Genomic DNA, 24,832 nt, shown 5'->3' on the forward strand with positions numbered 1-24,832 from the left:
CTGAAAACAGAGGGGAACAGATGAAAACCTGGAGGTTTAACATTTTTATTTTAAAAGGACTGTTCAAAATGTATAGTTTTCTGGTTTAGTGAGGAGCTCATGGGAAACTGATGAAGATGCAGATTTCACCGACACGGTGTTTCAAACATGGTATTACTTAAAAAAAATCTTCAGCCCTACTATCACTACTAAATCTGAGCTGACATTTTAAGAAATATACATTTTAACAGCAGGTTACTAAATGAAGCCAAACATTTGCATGGTACCATTTCATCATTCTTTTCAAAAAGCAAAAGCTGAGTAAAGCACTTCAGTAAAATTCCTTTTCAAGATTACATTTCAAATATTTCATATTGATTAACAATTCAGACACACATGACAGTTTTAGCTTATGCTCTTCTGGATTTAATCAAGCAGCACCCTAAATATGGTCTTCCCTAGGAAATGAAAAACTAGTTAAAACTGGTTTTCACTAGTCCTATTCCAAGAGACTGATTGTCACATTCCAGACATTTCTAGGCAATGGAATTACATCATACTAAATATTTTTAATGGAAACAGCTGTTACATCCAATGTTCATGACCTTTAAGCTTTCAATATCAAATTATTCAGCTGTTCTTTCAGTTCATCTGAGTTGCTATGAAATGGAGCCACAGAAAACAAACAGTTTTACTCAGTGTTGAACTGAAAGTACCTTATTTCTTCTGATTTACCATGAACCAGTAATTGCAAGAGAAATGTGATATATAGAATGTAAGTCTGGATCTTATCAGAGGTTCAAAAGCCTGTTTAAGGACCTCTCTCATCACCAAATTCATTTTGGTTCTAGTCTTTACATTGCTTCACACTAGCAATTAATATGCACAACTGTATGTATATCAGCCTGCTGTGTCTCAGTCCCTTATTGAACTCCAATGCTAAAAGAAAAGTGAGCAAATTGAGTCCACCTTATGAACTTTTTATTGCTTAATCAATGATCTGTAGTGAAGAAAACACTGAATAGCTACAGATGAAAAGATCAGATTTCCATACCTCTGTATTTAGATATCCACTAACTTATTAAAGGACGTTAACAAAATCCATTATGGACTATTTAATTCATAATGGTATTTTAGATATTCAACTTCAACAGGTGAAATGCAAAATGCTACCAAAAAGGTTCTAATATTGACATTAGAATCTTTCCTAGCAAAATAATTTTGTAGCAAACCTAACTATAAAATTTAAAAGCATACTAATCCATTTCAGTTTAAAAATATGTGGGAAAATTAATAATAAAATTATTTCACTGACCAGACAAATTATTGCAGAAGAACATGGTCAACTGGGGTAGAAAAAACAGCTGTGTCTTGTGGAAAGTAGGAGACTTTCCTGACTTTACAAACAAACAGCAAAAGCATGGTAAAGTCACTTAGCTTCCTCCTGTCTGCTCTCCAGTTACCTTAGCAATGCAATGGGTAGGGCACTGTAGACCTAGCTTTTGTAAAGTATTTCAGTTCCCTGGATGAAAAGTATTATAAATTCACAGGGTGATGACAATTAGTTTAGCTAGTAATTTGTGCAGAACTGAAAGATCAGAGATCTGCTATCCCAAGAGAAACTACTCTGATTATAATAATGAGTCATCCTCTGGCATCTTAGGGTATGTCTACACTAGAAAGTTAGTTCGAACTAACGGACGTTAGTTCGAACTAACTTTCCTATGCGCTACACTAGCGCTCCGTTAGTTCGAACTTAATTCGAACTAACGGAGCGCTTAGTTCGAACTAGGTAAACCTCATTTTACGAGGACTAACGCCTAGTTCGAACTAGCTAGTTCGAACTAAGGGCTGTGTAGCCCTTTAGTTCGAACTAGTGGGAGGCTAAGGCTTCCCAGGTTTCCCTGGTGGCCACTCTGGCCAACACCAGGGAAACTCTATTGCCCCCCTCCCGGCCCCGGAGCCCTTAAAGGGCCACGGGCTGGCTACTCACTTTGTGCCAGTTGCAAGGCTGCAAGCACCCGTGCCTGCACAGCCTGCACCTGCCACACTATGAGCCAGCCATCCGAGGGCTCCCAGCCCTCCACTGCTCCCCACGACCAGCCTGGCGGCTCCCGGGAGCCTGCCCGGGGGCGCAAAAGGCGGGCGCCCGCCTGGTCAAGTGCGGAGATCGTGGACCTCATCGAGGTTTGGGGGGAAGCCTCAAATGTCCACGATCTCCGCACTAGCCACCGGAACGCGGCCGTCTATGGACGCATGGCTGCCAGCCTGGCCGCCAGGGGCCACCAGCGCAGCCGGGAGCAGGTGCGCTGCAAGATTAAAGACTTGCGGCAGTCCTACTCCCGGGCCTGCCTGCCAGGGGCTGACCCGGAGGCCTGCCCCCACTTCCATGCCCTGGACCGCATCCTGGGGCCTCATGCCGTCCCTGCCCCCCGGGACGTGATTGACCCCGGGGCAGAGGGACCGCTCCTGGACACCGAGGAGGAGGAAGAGGGCTCTGAGAGCCAGGAGCCTGCTGCCAGCCTTCCCAGGACCCGGGACCCCCGAAGCACCCCACAGAGCCGCTCGCCTGCATCATCAGAGGCCGGGGAGGCATCCACCTGTGAGTACCCTCGTGTTCCCCTTATGTGTACGGGGGGCTGGGGCGAGAGGGAGCCCCGGGACCGTGCGCCTGGGCCTTGCCCACTACGGAGCAGCAGCTGGGGATCCTGCAGGGGCCCTGGCCTTGCAGAGGGGAGCTGGGTTTCACACACCTGGGCCCCTGGGGTAATTGACCGCTGGTCTTCTTGCACCACAGCTGCAGCACCGGGGACTGCAGGGCGCACCACCCCGCCTGCAGCAGCCGCCCGCGCCCGGGCAAGCAGGACAGCCAGGAACCAGGAGGACTACCAGAGGCGGCATCTCCGGTTCCTGGACCGACAGCTCCGTCTCCAGGACCACTGGGTCCAGGAGGACCTCAGGCTGCGCCAGAGGAGTCTGGAGGCCCTGGAGGAGCAGGGCCGTGCCCTGCGAGGCCACCTCCAGAGCCTGCTAGACCGCTTTCCATTTCCTCCTCCCCCTGCTCCCCCTCTTGCTCCCCCTCTTGCTTCCCCTGCTCCCCCTCTTGCTCCCCCTCTTGCTCCCCCTGCTCCCCCTCTTGCTCCCCCTCTTGCTCCCCCTGCTCCTCCTGCTCCTCCTGCTTCCGCTCCTGCTTCCTCCACACCCCCTGTCCTCTCTGCCCCCCCCTCCACAACCATTCCCCACCGACGCCCCCGGACCCGCAGTGTGGCGAGACGGGAGAGGCACCCAGACTCCCACCCCTGAGCTTTCCTTTCCCTTCCTCCCTTCCCTCCCCTCCCCTTCCAGCTCCCTCGTCCCAGGTTTCCCCCTCCCTTCTCCCACCTTCATTCCTCCCTCCCCCACCCCAGTTCTCTGAAATAAACAGACGTTTTTGTTGGAAAAACAGGTGTCTTTATTTGACAGTAGGTAGGGAGGGGAAAGGGGAAGGGGGGGGTAGGGTGGAAGAAGGCCCCGGTGGGGCATGCAGGGAGAGGTCAGTCCTCCTCCTCCTCCACCTGGAAGCTCTCCCGCAGGGCTTCCCGGATCCGGATGGCCCCCCGCTGGGCTTCCCGGACGGCGGCGGTGCGGGGCTGACCGTAGTGTCCAGCCATGCGGTCAGCCTCAGCCATCCAGGCTGGCAAGAAAGCCTCCCCCTTCCGCTCACACAAATTGTGGAGCACACAACATGCCGCCACCACGGGAGGGATGTTGTGCTCGGCCAGGTCCAGACGGGTGAGGAGGCATCGAAAGCGGGCTTTCAGTCGCCCGAAGGCCCCCTCCACCACGATGCGGGCCCTGCTCAGCCTGTTATTGAAGGCCTGGCGGGAGGGATTGAGGTGTCCCGTGTAGGGCTTCATGAGCCAGGGCTGCAGTGGGTAGGCGGCATCCCCCACCAGGCAGACGGGCATGTCCACGTCCCCGACCCTGATGTGGCGGTCGGGGAAGAAGGTCCCGTCCTGCAGCCGCTGGCACACGGAGGAGTTCCGGTACACCCGGGCGTCGTGTGCTTTGCCGGACCAGCCCACATTTATGTCCGTCAACTGTCCCCGGTGGTCACATACGGCCTGCAGGATGACGGAGAAGTACCCCTTGCGGTTCACGTACCGGGACGCCTGGTGTTCCGGGGCACGGATGGGGATGTGCGTCCCGTCGATGGCCCCCCCGCAGTTGGGGAAGCCGAGGGCGCCGAATCCCCGGATGACGGCATCCGGGTTGGCGAGGCGGACCACCCTGCGGAGCAGCACCCGGTTGATGGCCTTGACCACCTGCGGAGAGAGACACAGCAAAGCGTCAATCAGTGGGGCGCCCGGGTGGCTGGGAGCGTGCGTGCCCTGGCAGTGCCCCGCGCCCCACTCCCGGAAGCAACCCCCCTGGCGGCGTGTAGTACGGCCGGGACAGCCCGACCCCTCCGGTGCGGGGCGCTTTCGCCTCCTCCCGCCCCCCCCCTTTGTCCCTGGGGCGGCCCATCCCCTCCTCGCAGCCCCCCTCCCCCCCGGCTCGGTGGCCGACGAGCGCCGTACCTGCATGAGCACTGCTCCGACAGTGGATCTCCCCACGCCGAACTGGTTCCCGACGGATCGGTAGCTGTCCGGCGTGGAGAGCTTCCAGAGGGCGATGGCCACCCGCTTCTGGAGGGGGATGGCGGGCCTCATGCGAGTGTCCCTTCTTTGCAGGGCAGGGGCGAGCCACTCGCAGAGCTCCAGGAAGGTGTCCCTCCTCATCCTAAAGTTCTGGGTCCACTGTCGGTCGTCCCAGCGCTCCAGGACGATGCGGTCCCACCAGTCGCTGCTGGTGTCCAGACGCCAGATGCGGCGGGGCACGCCGGTGCCGGGGCGCCGCCGCGGCTCCTCCACGGCCCCCAGGGCGGCCAGGCGGAGAGGCAGGGGGCTGACGTTCCCCAGGTGGTGCCAGGCAGCCTCGAGCCATTGCTGGCAGGCTTGCAGCAGCAAGTCCAGAACGTGCACCAGAAGGTGCAGGGCGAGCCGTGGCTCCATGTTGCCACCTGCGGCGGCCCCCCCGAAGGGAAGCACCGACACAGACGGGCACAGAGACCGACGCTTTGCTGTCCCTCGGCGAGGTTGGCAAGCAAGCAGGAAAAGCTGAGAACCGGCTGTCCAGGGGGGGTCCCTTTAAGCACGAGCCTCAGATAGCCTCAGACAGCAGCCACACAAAGCAACTGCTGACCTGATGCCCTGCCAGAACCGGTTTCAGCTGCCCTTAAATGCCCCCCTGCGTCCAATCAGTGTGGACGCGCTAGTTCGAACTAGCAAAACGCTAGTTCGAACTAGTTTTTAGTTCTAGATGCGCTAGTTCGAACTAGCTTAGTTCGAATTAACTAATTCGAACTAAGTTAGTTCGAACTAGCGCTGTAGTGTAGACGTACCCTAAGAGACTAACAAAAAAAATATATATATGGGATCATGAGCTTTTGTGGGTAAACCCTGCAGGATCTCCTTTAACCTATCAACAGCATGACCTGTTCAGCACAACTGTGTCACTATTTTTCTCATATAAAACACTAAAAAAAATGAGAATCGTATACACACATTCTTAATAAACATACATCGTATAAATACATATTATACACTTAGCAGCATGCACTCTCCATAATATGTATTTATACAATGTGTGTTTATTAAAAGTGTGTATAATATGACACTGCTTGAAGGACAGCAGGGTCAAAATGTAAGTTTGTAAGACTTACTACATGACATGCTGTATCAGTGATGAACTGCTTTCAGACACAGAACTGACATTTAAAAAAGTAGAAACATGACTTTCCTGTTGCTGCTACAAACAAATGTGTAGGCCTGCTAACAGCTCAGCATTTATGGTATTATTTTTGCACAAGAAGATGACAGGAAATCCTTTCTGCTTTTCTTAGACCACTAGATGGTGCTGTGATGCAACTGCAGTTCAAATCTACTTGGTTTTATAAAACACTAAAGTTAAAATGTGTCGCTGCCTTTTAAAATTTGAAATTATTAAATGCTTACATAACAGGCTATGATTTTACATCAAATCTAGATATTCAGGGAATAGCACTGAATTTACAATAACTGAAATTTTCTTATGGGTTGTTTATTAATAGATTTTATTTCACTTCCAAAAAACCAAAAAAGGAAACTGTAGTCAGAATACTTTGTGAGATATATTTAATTATGTAAACAACAAAGAATATTTAGGAACTAATAATTTGGTTTAAACATAAAATCTTTTTCCTAAAAAAAAAAATCTTATAACAGTGAATCAATTTGGTAATTAAACTCTGCACAGATTCCCTGTATTCTAAAGTGCAAAACCTAAAGACAGTACAAATATTTACTCACAGAAATACACGTATTACAGTTCTAAGCATTTTATTGCTTTATAATATACATCCAAACAAATAAAAACATTTAAAAAATATGATTATTTGCGCAGTCATTATGGCCTTGGGTGTGCAATCCCTTAATGATGGACTTAACTTTGCACACGAGTTGTCTCATTGAGTTCAGTGGAGCTACTTCCCTTTTCAAAGTTACAGGGGTGCATATTTGCAGGATTAGGATCCAGCTATGCACCATTTCTCTGCAAATGTTCAACTCAGAATTCCTTATATAATGGAGCAATTTCTACTTGCTCACTCAAGCCCAGATTCTTCATGCTGTTCCTAAACCCTTACGGAACCCCATTGTTTTCAGAAGGTACCACCCCACAGAAAGGCTTGCCAAATTGGGTTTTAGCACAGTAAACTTGGGACTTTTCTAAAATTTCCATTTGGTGGAAGGTAGTGGAAGGTCACTGTAGACTTGTTTTCCTATTAATTTTCTCTATTAAAAACAATCAACTAATTATATAGGAACAAGAACAATTGCTTCTCTTTTATAAGGGTCGGATTTTCCAGACAGCAAAGGCACAAATATGCACACAAAGGTAGGGAGCCAATTGTGCAGATAATGTGCACAGGAAATTATAAAGCTTGTTTTCAATTTTAAAAAATGGTTCTAGCCCTGCACAGTGCCGAGTGGCTTCAATCCCATAGAAGTCAATGAGAGTAGAAGGTGCTCAGCACCTAGTAGGATTTTGACACAAATGTCCAGTTTGTGTCTACACCAGAGTATGACCACAGCATGTGTAGTTTTACCCCAGCTTGCTTTGATACTTCTAAATCAAAGCCAGTTTGTACAACACTAGCAAGGAAGCCACAGCAGCATGGGGGCGGAGGGGACAGTTGCTTGAGTATCTATCAGGGTGAGGATCAGGCAGAGCTAGTCTGTGCTACAACCTTTCTGCTGTAACTTCACTTGTTATTCAAGCAAGCTAAATCAAAGCAAGCTCAGCTATCAGCTCCTATACTGCAGTAGCATTAAGCAATGCCTTTGGAGCAGAGATCTTGCCTATATACATGTGTGTAGAGAGCCCAGCAGTACAAATGCAGTGTGCATGCACAAATGTATGTATCTGAGGTTCTTGAAAGATCTGATCCTAAAGCTATGTAAACAAAACAAAAAAAACCCTACAGTCAGCCCAGGTATTTTGTGTCTTTTTAAACTGAAGAGCATACTAAAATAATGATTTTTATCATACCTTCTTTTAAGTCTTCTGTGACACTATAGTTCTAACAAAAGCAGACATAATCAGTCAGTGGAGAAAGGCAGAGAAAGATGCAACCACTTGCTTGTGCAAATTTTACTGTGCACTGCCTTTTTCCCTAATTCTCCATTTCTACTGCAGAAAATATTTCTTCAGCATGTGCTCTGTTGTGGTCCTGCCCTTTCAGGATGTACCATTGGTTCAGAAAAACAGGCCTTGGCTGCAAGGTGAATGGGCACTGGTGAAGGACAAATAAGAAAGGAGACGAGAAGGCAGTTTGTGGATGGGTATTTGGGGGAACCACAGAAGCAAATCAAGAGAGGTGAAGGAGAAAAAGGAGAAACTTGAGAGAGAAAACAAGGGAAATGATTTGGGGCAGAAAAATGAAGGGAAGAAAGAGAACTGCCTGAGTTCTTTGAGGGGGGTCAACAAACATGTGGACAAGGGGGTCCAATGGATATAGTACACTTAGATTTCCAGAACGCCTTTGACAAGGTCCCTCACCAAAGTCTCTTAAGTAAAGTAAGTTGTCATGGGATAAGAGGGAAGGTTCTTTCGTGGACTGATAACTGGTTAAGAGACAAGAAAGAGTAGGAATAAATGGTAAGTTTTCCAAGTGGAGAAAGGTAACTAATGGGGTCCCCCAAGGGTCTGTCCTGGGACCAATCCTATTTAACTTATTTATAAATGATCTAGAGAAAGGGGGAAAACAGTGAGGTGGCAAAATTTACAGATGATACCAAAGTTCTCAGGATAGTTAAGACCAAAGCAGACTGTGAAGAGCTTCAAAAAGATCTCATAAACTAAGTGAGTGGGCAACAAAATGGCAAATGAAATTTAATGTTGATAAATGTAAACTAATGCACATTGGAAAAAATAATCCCAACCGTATATACAGTATGATGGGGACTAATTTGGCTACAACTACTCAAGAGAAAGACCTTGAAGTCATTGTGGATAGTTCCCTGAAAACATCCACTCAGTGTTCAGCGGCAGTAAAAGAAAGCAAATAGAATGTTAAGAGTCACTAAAAAGGGATAAAGAATAAGACAGAAAATATCTTATTGCTTCTATATAAAACCATGGTACGCCCATATCTTGAATACTGCGTAGAGATGTGGTCGCCTTATCTAAAAAAAAGATATATTGGCATTGGGAAAGGTTCAGAAAAGGGCAACAAAAATGATTTGGGGTTTGGAACAGGTCCCATATGAAAAGATTAAAAAGACTTGGACTTTTCATCTTAGAAAAGAAGAGACTAAGGGGGGCTATGATAGAGGTCTGTAAAATCATGACTGGTATGAAAAACGTGAATAAGAAAAAGTTATTTACTTATTCCCACAATTAAAAGAACTAGAGGTCACTAAATTTAATTAATAGGCAAACAAAAGGAAGTTTTTCTTCACTCAGTACATAGTCAACTTCTGAAACTCCTTGACAGAAGATGTGGTGAAAGCTACAACTTTAACAGGGTTCAAAAAAGCTATATAGATTCATGGAGATTAGGTCCTTCAATGGCTATTAGTCAGGATGGGCAGGAATGGTAACCCTAGCCTCTGTTTCTCTGGAGATGGGTGGCAGGGGAGGGATCACGTGATGATTACCTGTTGTGATCCCTCCCTCTGGGGCATCTGGTATTGGCCACTGTTGGCAGGAAGGGTACTGGGCTAGCTGGACCTTTGGTCTGACTCAGTATGGCCGTTCTTATGTAAATAAAGACAGTTAGACATGAAGGGAGGGATTAGGAAATAAAGATGATGGAGAGAAATGAAAAGAGTCTGATGTGCAGCCTGAGCCCATAGAATCCCTAACCTAAACACTCCTCCTGTATGTGAAAACAAAGCTCTCGGTCAACAATATCAAGACATACCCAAATATTATTCCTGTAATAGGCAAATCTCCAAGCAGCCTATACTATCACCAAATATTAATATTCACTTTTGATAACTTGCTTGACTTTCCTATACCAAATGACATGGTACCAGAGGGAACCCAGCCAGATGATGAGAAATTATGTGTTCAACATTTTTTTTCCACACAGATATTAGTATATAGAAGCCATGCAATACTAGGATAATAATGCTTTGAAGTGCAGTGAGTCCCCTTGGAAGTTGATGTATCCAAAGGGGACAGTGTGACACTATCCATTCTTAACTCTACTGTATAACCAGAAACAAATCATAAACAGTCCAGACTCAAAGTCAGTGCACACGCTTATAACCAGGGCAACAGAAAATTGGCTATCCCAACATTCCTGCTAGTAAATATCAAAACCTGTGATAGCAGAAAAGTGCAGAAAATAAAAAACAAAGTCTGGAGTAGTCTTCATTTACTCCACAAGAAATGGGAAAAAATCCTACCTGTGGATCATTTTAATCCATTTGTTTTAATGAAAATGGTGATCATCATCATCTCAGACACAGGTATTTTTAGTCTGAAAATGGATAAATTCTTCTACTTACGTCTGCTTTCCTTAATTAACCTTGAATTAAAACTTCAAGCAGAACAGCTGGCTGAGATTCATAAACAGTTTAGAAGCCTAAACTATACTTTGTAAAGAAAATTTGGATTCATGTTTATGCATACATGTATATGCATGCATGCCTGTGTGAATTCATACATGCAGGCACATTTTTTGATGAAAAATAACACAACAATAATAAATTTATTCTAACTACTTAATAAAATTAGATGCAATGTTCCAATATGAAAAGCACACTACAAAAGTAAATTATGTGAGAGGGCACATAATTGTTGTCTACACATGTCAGTACTAGTACTGTACATGGAAAAGAATGTATTTAAGAGTTTTCTGTCTGGGTGCCTTCACCAGGTGCCTAAACTTTATCAGGAAGTTCCTACAAAGACTGCATTAACGTATTAACAGTGACATCACCAATGAAACATTTCCGCCTTAGATTTCACTCTAGTTCTAAACACAACCATATTTATATTTCATGGACATACAAATCATCAACCCTTTTTGATTTTGGGGGAAGCAAACACACATACACACACACATACACACACACACACACACTCACTCAGCAGGAAGTCATTCACCCCCATTCAATTCTTAGCCAGTTTGCAAACCCGGTTCAAGGATTTCAGTGCTGCTGTAAACCCTAATTTTTAATACTTATGCCTGCTCCAGTGCTCTACAATATCATCTCATCTTTCACTATCCTTTCATTTTCTAATCCATTTCATGTCCAAAGTGCAGTTAATTCTTACACTTTAAGTCACCTTGTTTTCATGACTTAACAGTTTGCAGTCATTTCTTTTTAGGAATTTTAAAAAACAGGATAATTTGAGCAGTTTTTGTGTGTCCATATCCAGTGAATCCTGGCCAGGTCTTTGTAATCTTCATATTATTTTACACACCGATATCTATGGCTCCACAGGACTCTTTTCAGAGTTCCCAATTCTCATGATGTTAGCATAAGTCCAATTATAGTAGGCGTTCTTTAGAGCTGCAGCTGTTGAAAATCGTGTTATTAGCTGAGAATCTGTGCTTTTTTGTTTTGTTTTTTTAAGAGTAAGTTTCTAGCTCTCAAGGTTGTAGAAGATAGCTTTAAAATGTGAACCCTAAAGGTTGAAATACCAGAAGGCAAATAAAAAGAATCCAGAACATATTATTTGTCATGATTTTTAAAGCAATCTTACAATTTTTAGAGCCTAGCTGGCTCATAATTTCTGAATGGATGGAGCTGGCAATACTGTCTTGGCAGCTGATTAGTCCAAGACAGCCCTTTCAAAGTAGGGACTCTGGAGATTTGTATGGGAGCTATTATGCTTGCTCTAGACAGATGAAGAGCCCTTATCTTTCACTTGTCTCTTTCTTACCTTGGGAGTAATTTCTGGTGCCTCAGTTATGACTAACATCATCTATCATATACAAGTTTGCTCCTTTAGTAATTTTTATCTTCCAGAGTATGCACCCAGAGACACCTCTGCTTTCATGCCAGTCCAGAAAGAGGGGAATACTAAGCAATGTGGTTGTCACAAAAAGAAAACCTGGGACAGCTATGTAGCTGAGAAAGGGCATCAAATTGAATGAAGCATGTTCTCCTGTGGCTTGGCCACAGTAAAAGTTGAAGGAAGTGGTTTAATACTTGGAACTAAAATTTCACGCCATATGTCAAAGATTTGGAGAAATACATAAATAATTCATTGTTGCATTATCACATTAGAATATAGCAAGTTTATTAAAAAAAAAAACCTGAAGTATTTTTATTTTTAAAACAATAAGGCCCTGATCCTCTAACTGACTCCATGGATACTGGGGTTTATCAGGACTGGGTCCTATGGGCAAATGTGAGTAAGCAGTTCTAATAGTTAGCATATGGAATTGGTGGACAAGAATTTTGGATTCTAGTCTTAGTTCTGCCACTTACTGTCAATGCAATCCAGAGTAAATCACTTAATCTCCCTATCAGTAAAATCAATATTTACCTATCTACCAGAGGTTTAATTATATGCAGTAACTTATACAAAATGTTTTAATGTTCTCAGATCAGGATTGTTACATCCACACAGAATAACATCATTGGTGAGGCTTCTTCATATTGAATCTGGGGAAGAACAAAGCAAGTGACAAAGAAGTTACTTCATCTTCTTCAGGGTTTTGATTCTAAGCTCTCATTTCCCTACATATGAATCATAGAATACTAGGACTGGAAGGGAACTCAAGAGGTCATCGAGTCCAGTCCCCTGCCCTCATGGCAGGACCAAATACTGTCTAGACCATCCCTGATATATATTATCTAACCTACTCTTAAATATCTCCAGAGATGGAGATTCCACAACCTCCCTGGGCAATTTATTCCAGTGTTTAACCACCCTGACAGTTAGGAACTTTTTCCTAATGTCCAACCTAAACCTCCCTTGCTGCAGTTTAAGCCCATTGCTTCTTGTTCTGTCCACAGAGGCCAGGAAGAACAAGTTTTTTCCCTCCTCCTTGTGACATCCTTTTAGATACCTGAAAACCGCTAACATGTCCCCTCTCAGTCTTCTCTTTTCTAAACTAAACAAGCCCAATACTTTCAGCCTTCCTTCATAGGTCATGTTCTCTAGACCTTTAATCATTCTTGTTGCTCTTCTCTGGACCTTCTCCAATTTCTCCACATCTTTCTTGAAATGCGGTACCCAGAACTGGACACAATACTCCAACTGAGGCCTAATCAGCGAAGAGTAGAACAGAAGAATGACTTCTCGTGTCTTGCTCACAACACACCTGTTAATGCATCCTAGAATCATGTTTGCTTTTTTTGCAACAACGTCACACTGTTGACTCATATTTAGCTTGTGGTCCACTATAACCCCTAGATCCCTTTCTGACGTACTCCTTCCTAGACAGTCGTTTCCCATTCTGTATGTGTGAAACTGACTGTTCCTTCCTAAGTGGAGCACTTTGCATTTGTCCTTATTAAACTTCATGTTTATCTCACACCATTTCTCCAAAATGTCCAGATCATTTTGAATTATGACCCTATCCTCCAAAGCAGTTGCAACCCCTCCCAACTTGGTATCTTCTGCAAAATTAATAAGCGTACTCTCTATGCTGATATCTAAATCGTTGATGAAGATATTGAACAGAACCAGTCCCAAAACAGACCCCTGCGGAGCCCCACTTGTTATACCTTTCCAGCAGGGTTGTGAACTTTTAATAACTACTCTCTGGGAATGTTTATCCAGCCAGCTTTGCACCCACCTTATACTGGCCCCATCTAAGTTGTATTTGCCTAGTTTACTGATAAGAATATAATGTGAGACCGTATCAAATGCCTTACTAAAGTCTAGGTATACCACATCCACCGCTTCTCCCTTATCAACAAGACTCATTATCCTATCAAAGAAAGCTATCAGTTTGACATGATTTGTTCTTTACAAATCCATGCTGGCTGTTCCCTATCACCTTATGATCTTCTAGGTGTTTGCAGATGATTTCCTTAATTACTTGCTCCATTATCTTTCCTGGCACAGAAGTTAAACTCACTGGTCTGTTGTTTCCTGGAGTGTTTTTATTTCCCTTTTTATAGATGGGCACTATATTTCCCCTTTTCTAATCTTCTGGAATCTCTCCTGTCTTCCATCATTTTTCAAAGATGATAGCTAAAGGCTGAGATACCTCCTCTATCAGCTCCTCGAGTATTCTGAATGATTCAGTCCAACCATTACATGACTGTACTACATTAAAAATTATACTAGATCTAACAAATTTCTTCATCTTATTCCTTCAGGCCTTACCCATTTCTCCTGGCAATCATATACACAGCTGTTTTCACCAGTGATTGTGATAAATTTGTTAGGAGTACTCAGCGCATAACCTCTTACTTAGCCTGTTTGTGAATATCTATGATGATGGGGCCATGGAGGATCTGACCACTAACTGGGCAAATTACCCAGAGGGACAGGATAGGGTGTAGCTCCCTTGCCTAATTGTTCTTTTTATACCCAACCTTCAACTTTTCTTTCCTTGTCATTGCTCTTTGTTCAAGCTTTACATTCTCTCCTTCCATTTGTGCTGTTGTCTTGAAGGTATTCATCTACCAATCCTTTCTTCTTGAGTCATCATTTTTATTCAATGTGAAAACAGTTCTTAGTCTCTTCTTTTACTGGTAAATGTCATACTTCAAGCAGTAATATTTGCTGCTCTCCTTTGTCTTCTAAGTTATTTTAAATATATTTTCTAAACTGCAGAATTGATTACAAATACACAAAATATTCCTAGTATTGGCACACCAGCTCAAAACAGAGCAATATTATCACCTTCATTTTTTAGTGCTCTTACAGTAGCTATACATTTGAGAATGGAATTAGATTCAAGTTTGATGACTGTAATGCACCATGTGCTCATATTTATTTATTAATAGCAGTCTCCCATACAGTTTATCTCTGTGCTATTGATGTTTTCTCTCTACAATCATGAGTTACATTTATTCGTACTGAATTTCATTCAGACTGACAGGAAGTGTGTAACTGTGTGTTTGATATCCTTCCTGTTTAGCCTAATCAGCAAATCTGAGTCTGAAGTTATACCTTTTACTTTGTTATGAAAATATCCTATACGGGCTCCCTGTGCCATGCAGTTTAGAGGGAACACTGGTCATTGCAATGGGTTGTGAGGCACTGTATCTCATGTGGGTTAAACATGTCTCCTTTGCAGCGATGCCTACGTCTGTTTGCCTGAGATGTCAGAGGCAAAAAATCAAGACCTGTCCCCTCTGTGTTGTTTGTGTTGTGCTCTGCACTAATCACAAATGGATTAGTGGAATTCATTTGTAGAATGTTGTTTTCAAGATTTCCTAAAGCCCTCTTCTTATACTTAGCATGCACAGAAAATCATAATGCAGAGTACCAATGAATCCTGGGTTTGCATAATTTATTATCACAGGCCTCAGAATGCAGAACTCTGAAGACAGCTCAGTCTGAAGAGATAACGTTCATTTGCTATTTTTGGAGGTTGTTTTGGTCTTCAAAGACATGCTTAATCTGCTGCGGCAGACCAAGCCATGCACACAAGCACTTCCTTCCATACAAAATGCTCTCTTATACTGTACTTCACCCTGTATTTCTTTAAAGAATCTTAAAAATTGACTGTTGAAATTTAAAACTAGCTATGTAAAAAGCATTGTAAATGATTTATTGAAAGAAGCCCTGTTATGGAATAATTTTTGTATGTCCATATATGTTAATGCAATTTTGTTCTTAAAAATTAACCTGTAGTTTTATTGTTGTGCATCTTATAAATCTGATCATTATATGTTGCTTACTCAGGCTCAGAACTGACAAAGTCTTACATGTATGTTTAACATGATGTATGTAAATAATTCCATTTCAAATCAAACATGGATGCAAATTTCTGCAGGACTGGGGGCCTGGACTTTAGAACCACCATAGAAGTGGTCACTGGGGAACTGCATGAGATGGACTGCAATCTTAAGAGCTTTGGGGCCTGATTCAAGTCTGACTTTAGTTACAAGGACTCTTTCCATTAACTTCAGTAGGCTTTTGGACTAGACCTCAGTTAGTGCTACGTTAAGTACAGTTTGGACATGTACAATAAATCTGATAGATTTATTGTGTTAATAAAAATATATAAATATCTTAAGTACAACACACCTGCCATTTTCCCCGGGATAGGATGTTATTTCTTTTCTTTTCTAGCAAGGAATGGTCATGTGCAATAGGGCAATTTTTGACACCTTCTGCACATATCAAGAGTGGTCCGTAAGGTGTCTCTTACTTGTAAAGCTGAAATGTGGCTGGTATGAAACATACATTTTATCTTACCTTTAACTGTACTAGATGTACATCCACATGTTTGCTGTCTGAGTCCTGCTGGACAGAATAGGTCAGATCTCTGACTCTTTCTGATGTCATCCGGAGCCATGTTTCAATTTCAGGCAGATGGAGAACAATCTTCCAGTCTGCCCCTGTGTGGAGAGGAGGAGGCTTTTCATACTGTTGGCCAGAATCAAGTTCCTTCATTGCATCTTCTCCACCATCTTGCTCTGCAGTAGGAGTCATGTTTATGATCATGGGGGATGCATCTGTAGTTATGGGATCCAGTTCTTGTGACCTCATGGGGCTAAGTGCAACATCCATGACTAACATGGGAAAATCTAAACCATAACTCTTTCCAAAACACCTGCAAAGACAAACAAAGATGATAACAGTTGACATCAAATCTTAGATTCAGTTAGCTCACTAGAGATAAAAATAGATCATGGCATGCTGTGTGGCTTCTTCAATATACAAAATCTATTTCATTAATAACTTCAGGGATAAACTTACTGATTAATAACTAATTTACCTAATTTAACCTCCTTAATTGGGAAAAGTACAAATTATCACATTTCCTTATTTCTAGAAAAAAAATCAGCATTTTCTAAAAGTCAGTTTATGATTTTCACAATTGATAGAACTTTCTGATGTATCCTAGCTGAATATAAATACAGTACTTAAGATATTGTGAATAATACTTTGCAATTATTGTTTGTTGTCAACATATATGTAGATTTAAATTAAAAGGTTCCACTATCGGCCCTGAACTAACTTCCTCAAGGTTGAATTTATAAGGAAAGCATCCACACTGCCAATCCACAGAATTCAAACTGCGTACTGCTGCTTTTCATCAGGAGTAACTCTACATCTGAAATAGTTATTTTGAAATAATAGTTGTGTGGAGACTCCAGTGCTACTAATTTAAAATAATTGGCCTCCAAAGGCCTCTTGCAGCTGCAGCTCTGACCGCTCTGGCCACACCTGGCATCTCCACTGCTGCTCTCCTCCTGTGGAGCTGCAAAAGTCCTGGAAGCAAGCAAAGAGCTTGTCCCATGTCACTAGTTTCTCAAGCTCTGTGCAAGGAAGAACTACAGTGAGACATGAGCAACCCCAATGTCTCCTCAGACCTTCTGATGGCTGCTAGCACTTCCATTACTCCCATGGCCTCCACTGCCCAGTGATGCAGAAGAGCTCTGGCCTGGCCCAGTGCCGCGATTCTGGACTTCATCGAGGTACGGGGGAGGAGTCCACCCTCCAGGATCTCCGCACCAAGAAGTGCAATGCTGACATCAACATCAGGATCACTGCCACTCTGGCTAAGAAAGGGCACAGCAGGCCCCTCAATCAGAGTTGGATGAAAATCAAAGAGCTGCATCAGGCTTACCACAAGGCTAGGGAGCAGAGCACACAGTATGAGGATGCCTTGCACACCTGCCACTACTACGAGCAGTTCAATGCCATTCTGGGAGGTGGCAACCAGTCACCTCCCCTGTCGTTGTCACAGAATCCAGCCAGGACATGCCTAGTGTCAGCCTGCAGGAGAACAGGATGGCAGAGGAGGAGGACAATGATGAGGAGGCGGCCAGCCAGGCAACCATGCGGTAGTCAGACAGGAACCCCCTGTAACATCCATTTTTGCTTGCCGGAAGCATGCAGGGCACACAGAGCAGTAAAACAGCTTAGTCTTTGAAAGCCTTGAACAGGAGGCCCAGATATGCTAGCTTACCCAGTGACCCTTGACAACTATAAGCAGAGATACGCCAATTGTTGACCTTGAGGCTGCGAGAACTGCCTTGGCTGGCACCTATATTGATACAAACACACAGCCGTCCGCGGGGGGAGGAATCTCTCGTCCAGTAAAAAAATGTCAAGTACTCACAATTTAGTTCTCTCTCTTGCAAGTGTAAATTAAGTTGAAACTCCCTTGTAAGAACTGGCATCACAAAGACAGACCAATACAATTTGGCATCTTAGATAAGAAAGAGGATACGGGCCCCTATGGGTATAAAGATGGGTCCAGCAGCACATTTACTCTGAGCGTCAATCTACCATCTATCTGCTGGTCGGGTTAGGTGTTTGACCTCCTGAGGTTCCACGGGGACACCCATCTTGTATTCGTCTTTCCTAGGAATTGAGGGACCGGCACTGGCCTGATACGCTGGAGTCGAGAGGCACAGAAGGGGGTAAAAATTGTACCTGGATGTGGTCCTTTGTCTTAAGTGTACACATAGACTTAGAGCTCTTTAAAGATTAAGCTGTCACTTGGTACCATTATTTCTATTTTCTATCTTTATTTTCTTGATCTGTATTTGCTAGCAGTTAAGAAATAGAGTAATAGCCATTGTAACCATATGATTTTTAAGCTTCTTTAATAAACCTGTAACTGTTCAAGCTTTAACCTAACTCCTGCAGTTGCTGTAACGGAACCAAGTACAATTTAAAAGAACTTCAGCCGGTCATAAGGAACAGGTATAGGGAAAATTTGGGCGTTTGGATCGTATCGCTTCCAGGGGACAGATCCATAGGGGCATCTCTCAGCCTTCCCTAGGCTGCCTGCTGCAAAGGGATCCTGTATCCTAGCAGTTAAAATCTGAGATGTAATAAGTTCTTCCTATAAACCTTGGGGCGTCTGTCAACCTGTTGGCTGCCTGCCGCGATGGAATCCCGGTCCTAGCGGTAAAGACACGGATGTTAAACTGCTCGGGGCGCCCTTCAACCTCCTAGGCTGCCCGCTGCAACAGGACCTTGCGTCCCAGCAGTTGAAGACTTGGGTGTGACACACACACACACACACACACACACACACACACACACTGCCCTGACCATCGGCTGACACATGCTCAACAACCAAGAGCTGTTCCTCACCTTGAAGTCAGTCTCCCCTCCCAGGATGTCTCCCTGGCTTCGGCACTTCAGGTAACTTCTCTAACTTTCTCTATCTACAGGGGGGTCAGGCAACAGGCTGCAAAATCCAGTTGCACTGAAATTTTCTTTTAAAGCATTTTGCATTGTCCCTGTCCTATGTTATTTGCAAACGGAAGTGGATGCTGCAATAAAGCATTATTATGGAACCAGGAACCTGGATGTCAGCATGAGGCCTTTTATAAAGCAAAATACCTTAGCATTGTAAAAATCTTCGTTAGCTATGTGATTACAATCACTCCTGAAGCTCTTTAAAATTAGATCTGAATCTTATGAGATAGAACCACCTTTGCAATAGCACTCTGTTAAAGCTAATACAAAGCACTGTCTCTTCTGCCAAGCACATATGATGTGATGAAGCACAACAAGCCACATTCAATATCTGCATACAACAGCTTAACGAGGCCAGTTGTATCTGGAGACTTCTTAACAGAAATGTTGTCTATTCATCAGATGCTATAGGACTTAAAACTATTCTTTTGTGGTGCTTTTTCTTGAATTGCAGAAATTATGGAGGTAGTCACTGCCATGGGACTCAGCGCCTCAGTCCTTACACGGACATTATTCCAGTTTCTCCATCTTGAATTTTTCCTAGGATAAGTTTACAGTTTATAATGTACATCTTTAGTTTAGAAAAAGTAAGCAGCTCTACTATACTTCAAACACTGGATTGTGATGCTTGAATATTTAATGTGGTGCTCCCTGCATCAAGCCATTCCCACCACATGCAGGTAGAGTACCATAAAACTATCCACAACAATGGTCCATTTCCTCTGCAATCCTAAAGATTTGGCTTGTGCCTATCAGTACAGTTTTGAAAGGATGTCAGGCCAGAAAATATAATCTTTATGCCATTTTGCTTCTGTCTTCCTATGTTACCTCTATTTTGATAAACCACATTCTGTGTAATCAGCAGTCATGCATGAATCCGAATTTGCAGCTGCCGCTAGCTTTGTAAATATTTAACTGGGTCAATTTAAAAACTGATGATAAAATCAGAGAGCGAGAGAACCAAAGATGATTCTCAGGGTGCTGAGCTATGGTGCAACTTTTCATTCAAATTCCTTTTCACCTATTCAGAAATTAAAACATGTTGCAATACTGCTAAAATATGCAAGACTGTGAAAACCATAGTTACAAATATATCCTCAAAATGCTGATCACTTTTCAAATCCATCTTTTCTACACATTTTCCAGCTTAAATACTTTAAAATACATTTTGGCTATGTGTATACTACAGAGCCTTTCCAGGATATCAGAGGTATCTTGGGAAAGCACTGCTACTTCCAAGGAACGTGTCCACTTTTTCGGAACAGTTTCTGAAAAACCGGATGCGTTCTTTAGGCATCCCTGTATTCCTCATTGTATGAGAAATAAGGGATGTTCTGAAAGAGGAGGGTTTTCCAAAATTTGAACCTATGTAGATAAGCCAAACTTCAGAAAATTCTCTTCTGAAAAAAAGTGGAAAAAGATACGCAAATTGTGGTTTGCAATTTGTGTATCTTTTTCCAATATAACTCTGCAGTCTAGATATAGCCTTTGTTAGACAAATGTTTACATTTACAAATTTTTAACTCTAATTGTACTGTATCAGAAATGACTGTTTTAATAAGCACAATTGTATTATATTAAGCACTCTCTAAATAGTATTTCCTCCTGACCAGTGAAATTTTGATGCCACACACAGTATCCATATTTCTCTAAGTTTAACATTACCAAGTGAGCATGCCTTCTAGTCAGATTAGTTACTTTCATTTCATTATATAATGAGGGTACACAGGAAATGCAGTATAGGCCTACTGGTTGTTCTACATACAGCTAAGCTTCATGCAAACTCTGGAAGGCTGGGGTGGGGTTTTTTGTTTGAGTTTTTATTGTGGTTCAAATCCAGTAACAGCACTAGAGCAATAATCAAAAAATTAAAGCAGGATTCCACTGAAGCAAACAAAAGCTTGCCCATGGTGCATGGAGTATGCACCTCCAGCTGCAGTGAAAGTGCATGTAATCAGCAGCCTTTAGGAACCCGTTCGCCTGCATTTTGTCCTTACAGAGTAGACCATACAGTCTGGCTTTCTCCAGCATTATAAACTAACAGCATTATTATTCTAGTTGGTATTAAAATCCATTTTCTTTCCACAAAAATGACAGTGTTAAAATGTAAAATATATAACTTTCATTTTTCTAATGTGCAGGTAAAAGATTTCTTACAAACATAAAACACCATGGATCCTCATTAACAAGGCCTGGAAATGCCTTCCCTTTCTAAAAGCCCAGAATGCTTGAAAGGAGACAGTGTTGCAGATAGAAATTACTGAAGCTGAACACTAGTACACGTGATTTATTATATTGTTTCTTGGCAGATCAAAATGCATCACAATTCATCTAGGCAGCCACAAAAGAAAGCTGAAAAATTCTCTTGCTCTCTGAGAATTGGCATCAAAATAATGTACTCATTGCACTGTTACCCTTCATCTCAATCTAGGACCTATAAACTCCTCTTTTTCCCTTCCCCCTCTAGTTTTGACTTCTCTAGTTATTTTAATGCAAAATAACTCCAAATTTATGCCTGCAATAACCTACAAAATATACTGCCAATGTACTGTAAGTATGACCTTGTTTCCCATATCTATATTTGATTTGAAAGGAAACTTTTAAATTCTTGCTAAAGAACAGTGTTGTTACATAGCTCAGTTGGTATCCTACTAAATAATAACCGGAGTGACTCCAGTCCCAGTAAGAAATTTTGCAAATCAAGCTGTTTCAAGTAATTTGAGAACCAGAAAACTTGCCAGAATAACAACAGCTATCAAAAGTAGTTTTTTTCTGTTGCTGGGTTTTTTTGTTTTTTGGTTGGGCTGGTTTTTATTTTTTATTTGGTATGCTAAGCACATTCACTCAAGGTCAAGAAGCCTTTGTGTTCCTAAGAAACTTCTTGACTAGAAAGTTCAATCATTCATGATATCCTTTTAATATACTATTGCACAAAGCCAAATGGATTAAAGCATTCTTGTTTCTCAGCTGGGAAGTTGCCTTTTCTAACTCAGAATTCTATTTGGCAACAGTTTCAGTATCCTGCCAATATTGTAGTTGAAATAAATGACATCAGATCCAAAATACTTCAGGTGCTGGAGAAATGCCCAGCTAGAAAAAGAGTGTATCATATAAAGAAAATTGTGATATCTACTGTATAAAACTATTTTGGGGAGGAGGATATTTAAATGATCAAGTTAAACAGTACATTTAGAGCTAAGTTTATCATTTCCTCTTTTTTCATTCTGACTACCTTTATAAGGCACATAATCTGAGTCAGAGGAACCCCTTGACCTGAAGCAAGCAGTGTGTTTGGTTAAGTTGGGGGTTTCTCAACCTTTTTCTTTCTGAGTTCTCCTCCCTCCATATGCAATCAAAATTCCATAACTTACGTGTGCCACAAGAACTGTTTTTCTGCATATAAAAGTCAGAGCTGGTGTTAGGGAGAAGCATGCAGGGCAATTTCTTGAGGCTCCACAAAGTTATATTGCTCAGGCTTTGGCTTCAACTCCAGATGGTGGGGTTTGGGGTCCAGAGTTTCAGCCCTATGCAGCTGGGCTTTGACTTTCTGTCCTGGGTCCCAGTGAATCTAACACCCACCTGTGTAGCAGACCCCTGGAAACCTGACTGCAACCCCCATGAAGTCCACAGATCCCTATTTGAGAGCTGCTGCTTCAAATTACAACCCTTCCTAGTGGTTGTTTTCATAGATATCAAAGCATTAAATAGCTAACCTGTTCTTTTTCAAACTGAACTTTTTATTTTAAAACATTGGACTTTAATTTTTTTCTTTTTAGCCACAGAAAAACAATAATTGAATTTAATTTAAAATGTAAGGAAAGAAGTTGAGAGAAAACTTATCAATTTAACTTTATGTTTTGAACGCCATACTTTTGCAACATAAGATGGCCAGTTTACCAGAGTAATTTACAGCCATGTGAGTTTAGGCCCAAATTTTCAAAGCTTACTGCTTGAGGATGGGAACACAGATATACAATATGATTTTGACCTTCATCTACAAGATTTATTTTTATTGCTTCTTGACTCTGACAGGCACAAATGAAGGAAAAGTAATGATTAGAAGAACAATATGAAAATGAAATGCTTTCTATAGTTTATATCAAGTTCTCCTATCATGCAAAAATTCCTTATGACAAAAGAAAAAAATATATATATATTTCTTCCAAAATAGGGCATTTGTCAATCATACATCTATCACAGCCAAAAACTTGAAAGTTCACTGTGAACATTGAGGGACCCCACGTTACATTTTTTGTGCAACCACAACATTTCATTCACTCAGTGATAGTTCTGGGCATGAAAGAAATATAGGACTGGGTTCTAACCAGGCTCATAGTACCCCTTTGAACTGAGTCGTACTATGCCCAAGACAGATCAGTCTAAAATTTTAAGTACAACTTTAGGCTAATCCAGTCACAAAAAAGAAACCACAAACACAATTCAAAGCACCAGTTTTATTTTTAATTTTAGATCTAAATTTCCTGAACCTATTTAAAGGATTCAACAATTATAAACCACATGTTGAAGCTACTGGCTACCATTATTTCTAGTGGGAGAAAGAACCCATTAACAGATTAAATGATTCTAAAAGAATCATTTTGCACGTTGACTACTCTTTCTATTGGTGTGTGTGTATGCACACGCACATATATCCCTTTAATAAGCCTAACAGATGGCTGATTATCTTCCACAGCCACAGAAGCAAACCCCGTTTCTCCTGGATTTCCTCTTAGCCGTTGATGCCTTCATGAAAAGCACAGACTTCATGTGTCAGCCATAATATAGTTCAATCAATCATCAAAAGACTTCTCTTACTCATTCTGCTCTCTGATTATTCAGATTCTCCTTGTTTATAAGAAGCAACCCAAATTCTTTTAACCAGCCATGAGATTATCCATGTTTTCCTGCAACAGTAGCTGGCTCCTGTCAAAGAAAGATTCATTAAGCATTTAAGTCATACGGCAGTCTAAGCATTGATCAGTGGTGCAGACACTAGTCTCAGTGAATGTTAATGAGCTGTAATTTTTTCCTCATTGTCACATATTGTTAAAATCAGTCACAAGCATTATACAGCCACCTATCTGTAAGGAAAACAATTCATTTTGTCCCCATTTCCCTCCCCACTAAAGGCTGAAAATAATTAATTAAATGGAAGGAGTACTGCATTAAATGTTCTAAGGGTTATAGTGGACCACAACCTAAATATGAGTTGTCAGTGTGTTAACTGTTGGGGGGAAAAAAAAGCAAACATTAATCTGGGAGCATTAACAGGGGTGCTTAAGCAAAACATGAGAAGTAATTCTTCCACTCTACTCTGCAGTGATTAGGCCTCAACTGTATTATTGTGTCTAGTTCTGGATATCATATTTCAGGAAAGATGTGGAGAAATTAGAGACGGTCCAGAGAAGAGCTACAAAAAAATATTAGAGGTGTAGAAAACATGACCTGAGGGATGAACTGGAATAATTAGGTTCTTTTCATTTGGGTATCAGTTTTCAAATACTTAGAAGAGTGTTACAAGGAAGCGGGAGATAAATTATTCTCCTTAACCTCTGATGATAAGACAAGAAGCAATGGGCTTAAATTGTAGGAAGGGAGGTTTAGGTTGGACTTTTGGAAAAAAAACTTCCTAACTGTCAGGGTGGTTAAGCACTGAAATATATTGCCTAGGAAGTTTGCGGAATCTCCATCATTGGAGATTTTAAGAGCAGGTTAGATAAACGATGTAGATGGTGCTTGGTCCTGCTATGAGGGGAGAGGACTGGACATTATGACCTCTCAAGGTCCTTTCCAGTTCTAGTGCTATATGACGTAGGGAAAGCTGAAGTACTTAATGCTTTCTTTGCCTATGTCTTCACGGACAAAGTCAGTTCCCAGACTAATACGCTAAGTGACGCAATATGGGATGAAGGAGGACAGCCCTTGGTGGGTGAAGAACAGGTTAGGAACTATTTAGAAAAGCTAAACATACATAAAT

At 42.3% G+C, this 24,832-nt stretch overlaps 1 protein-coding gene across 3 annotated transcripts in view; it reads right to left on the minus strand.

The window, feature by feature from the left end:
* Positions 1-24,832, minus strand: part of AKAP6 (A-kinase anchoring protein 6) — a 384,054-nt gene that overhangs the window by 290,251 nt on the left and 68,971 nt on the right. For all 3 annotated transcript variants that reach the window (XM_075926957.1, XM_075926955.1, XM_075926956.1), the window contains one exon: positions 15,889-16,246. In XM_075926957.1, coding sequence (XP_075783072.1) covers positions 15,889-16,212 — 324 coding nt within the window. In that variant the 5' untranslated portion in view covers positions 16,213-16,246. The remainder of the gene's footprint in view (positions 1-15,888; positions 16,247-24,832) is intronic.

This window comes from Pelodiscus sinensis, chromosome 4 (assembly GCF_049634645.1).
Source record: "Pelodiscus sinensis isolate JC-2024 chromosome 4, ASM4963464v1, whole genome shotgun sequence".
Lineage (NCBI taxonomy): Eukaryota > Metazoa > Chordata > Testudines > Trionychidae > Pelodiscus > Pelodiscus sinensis.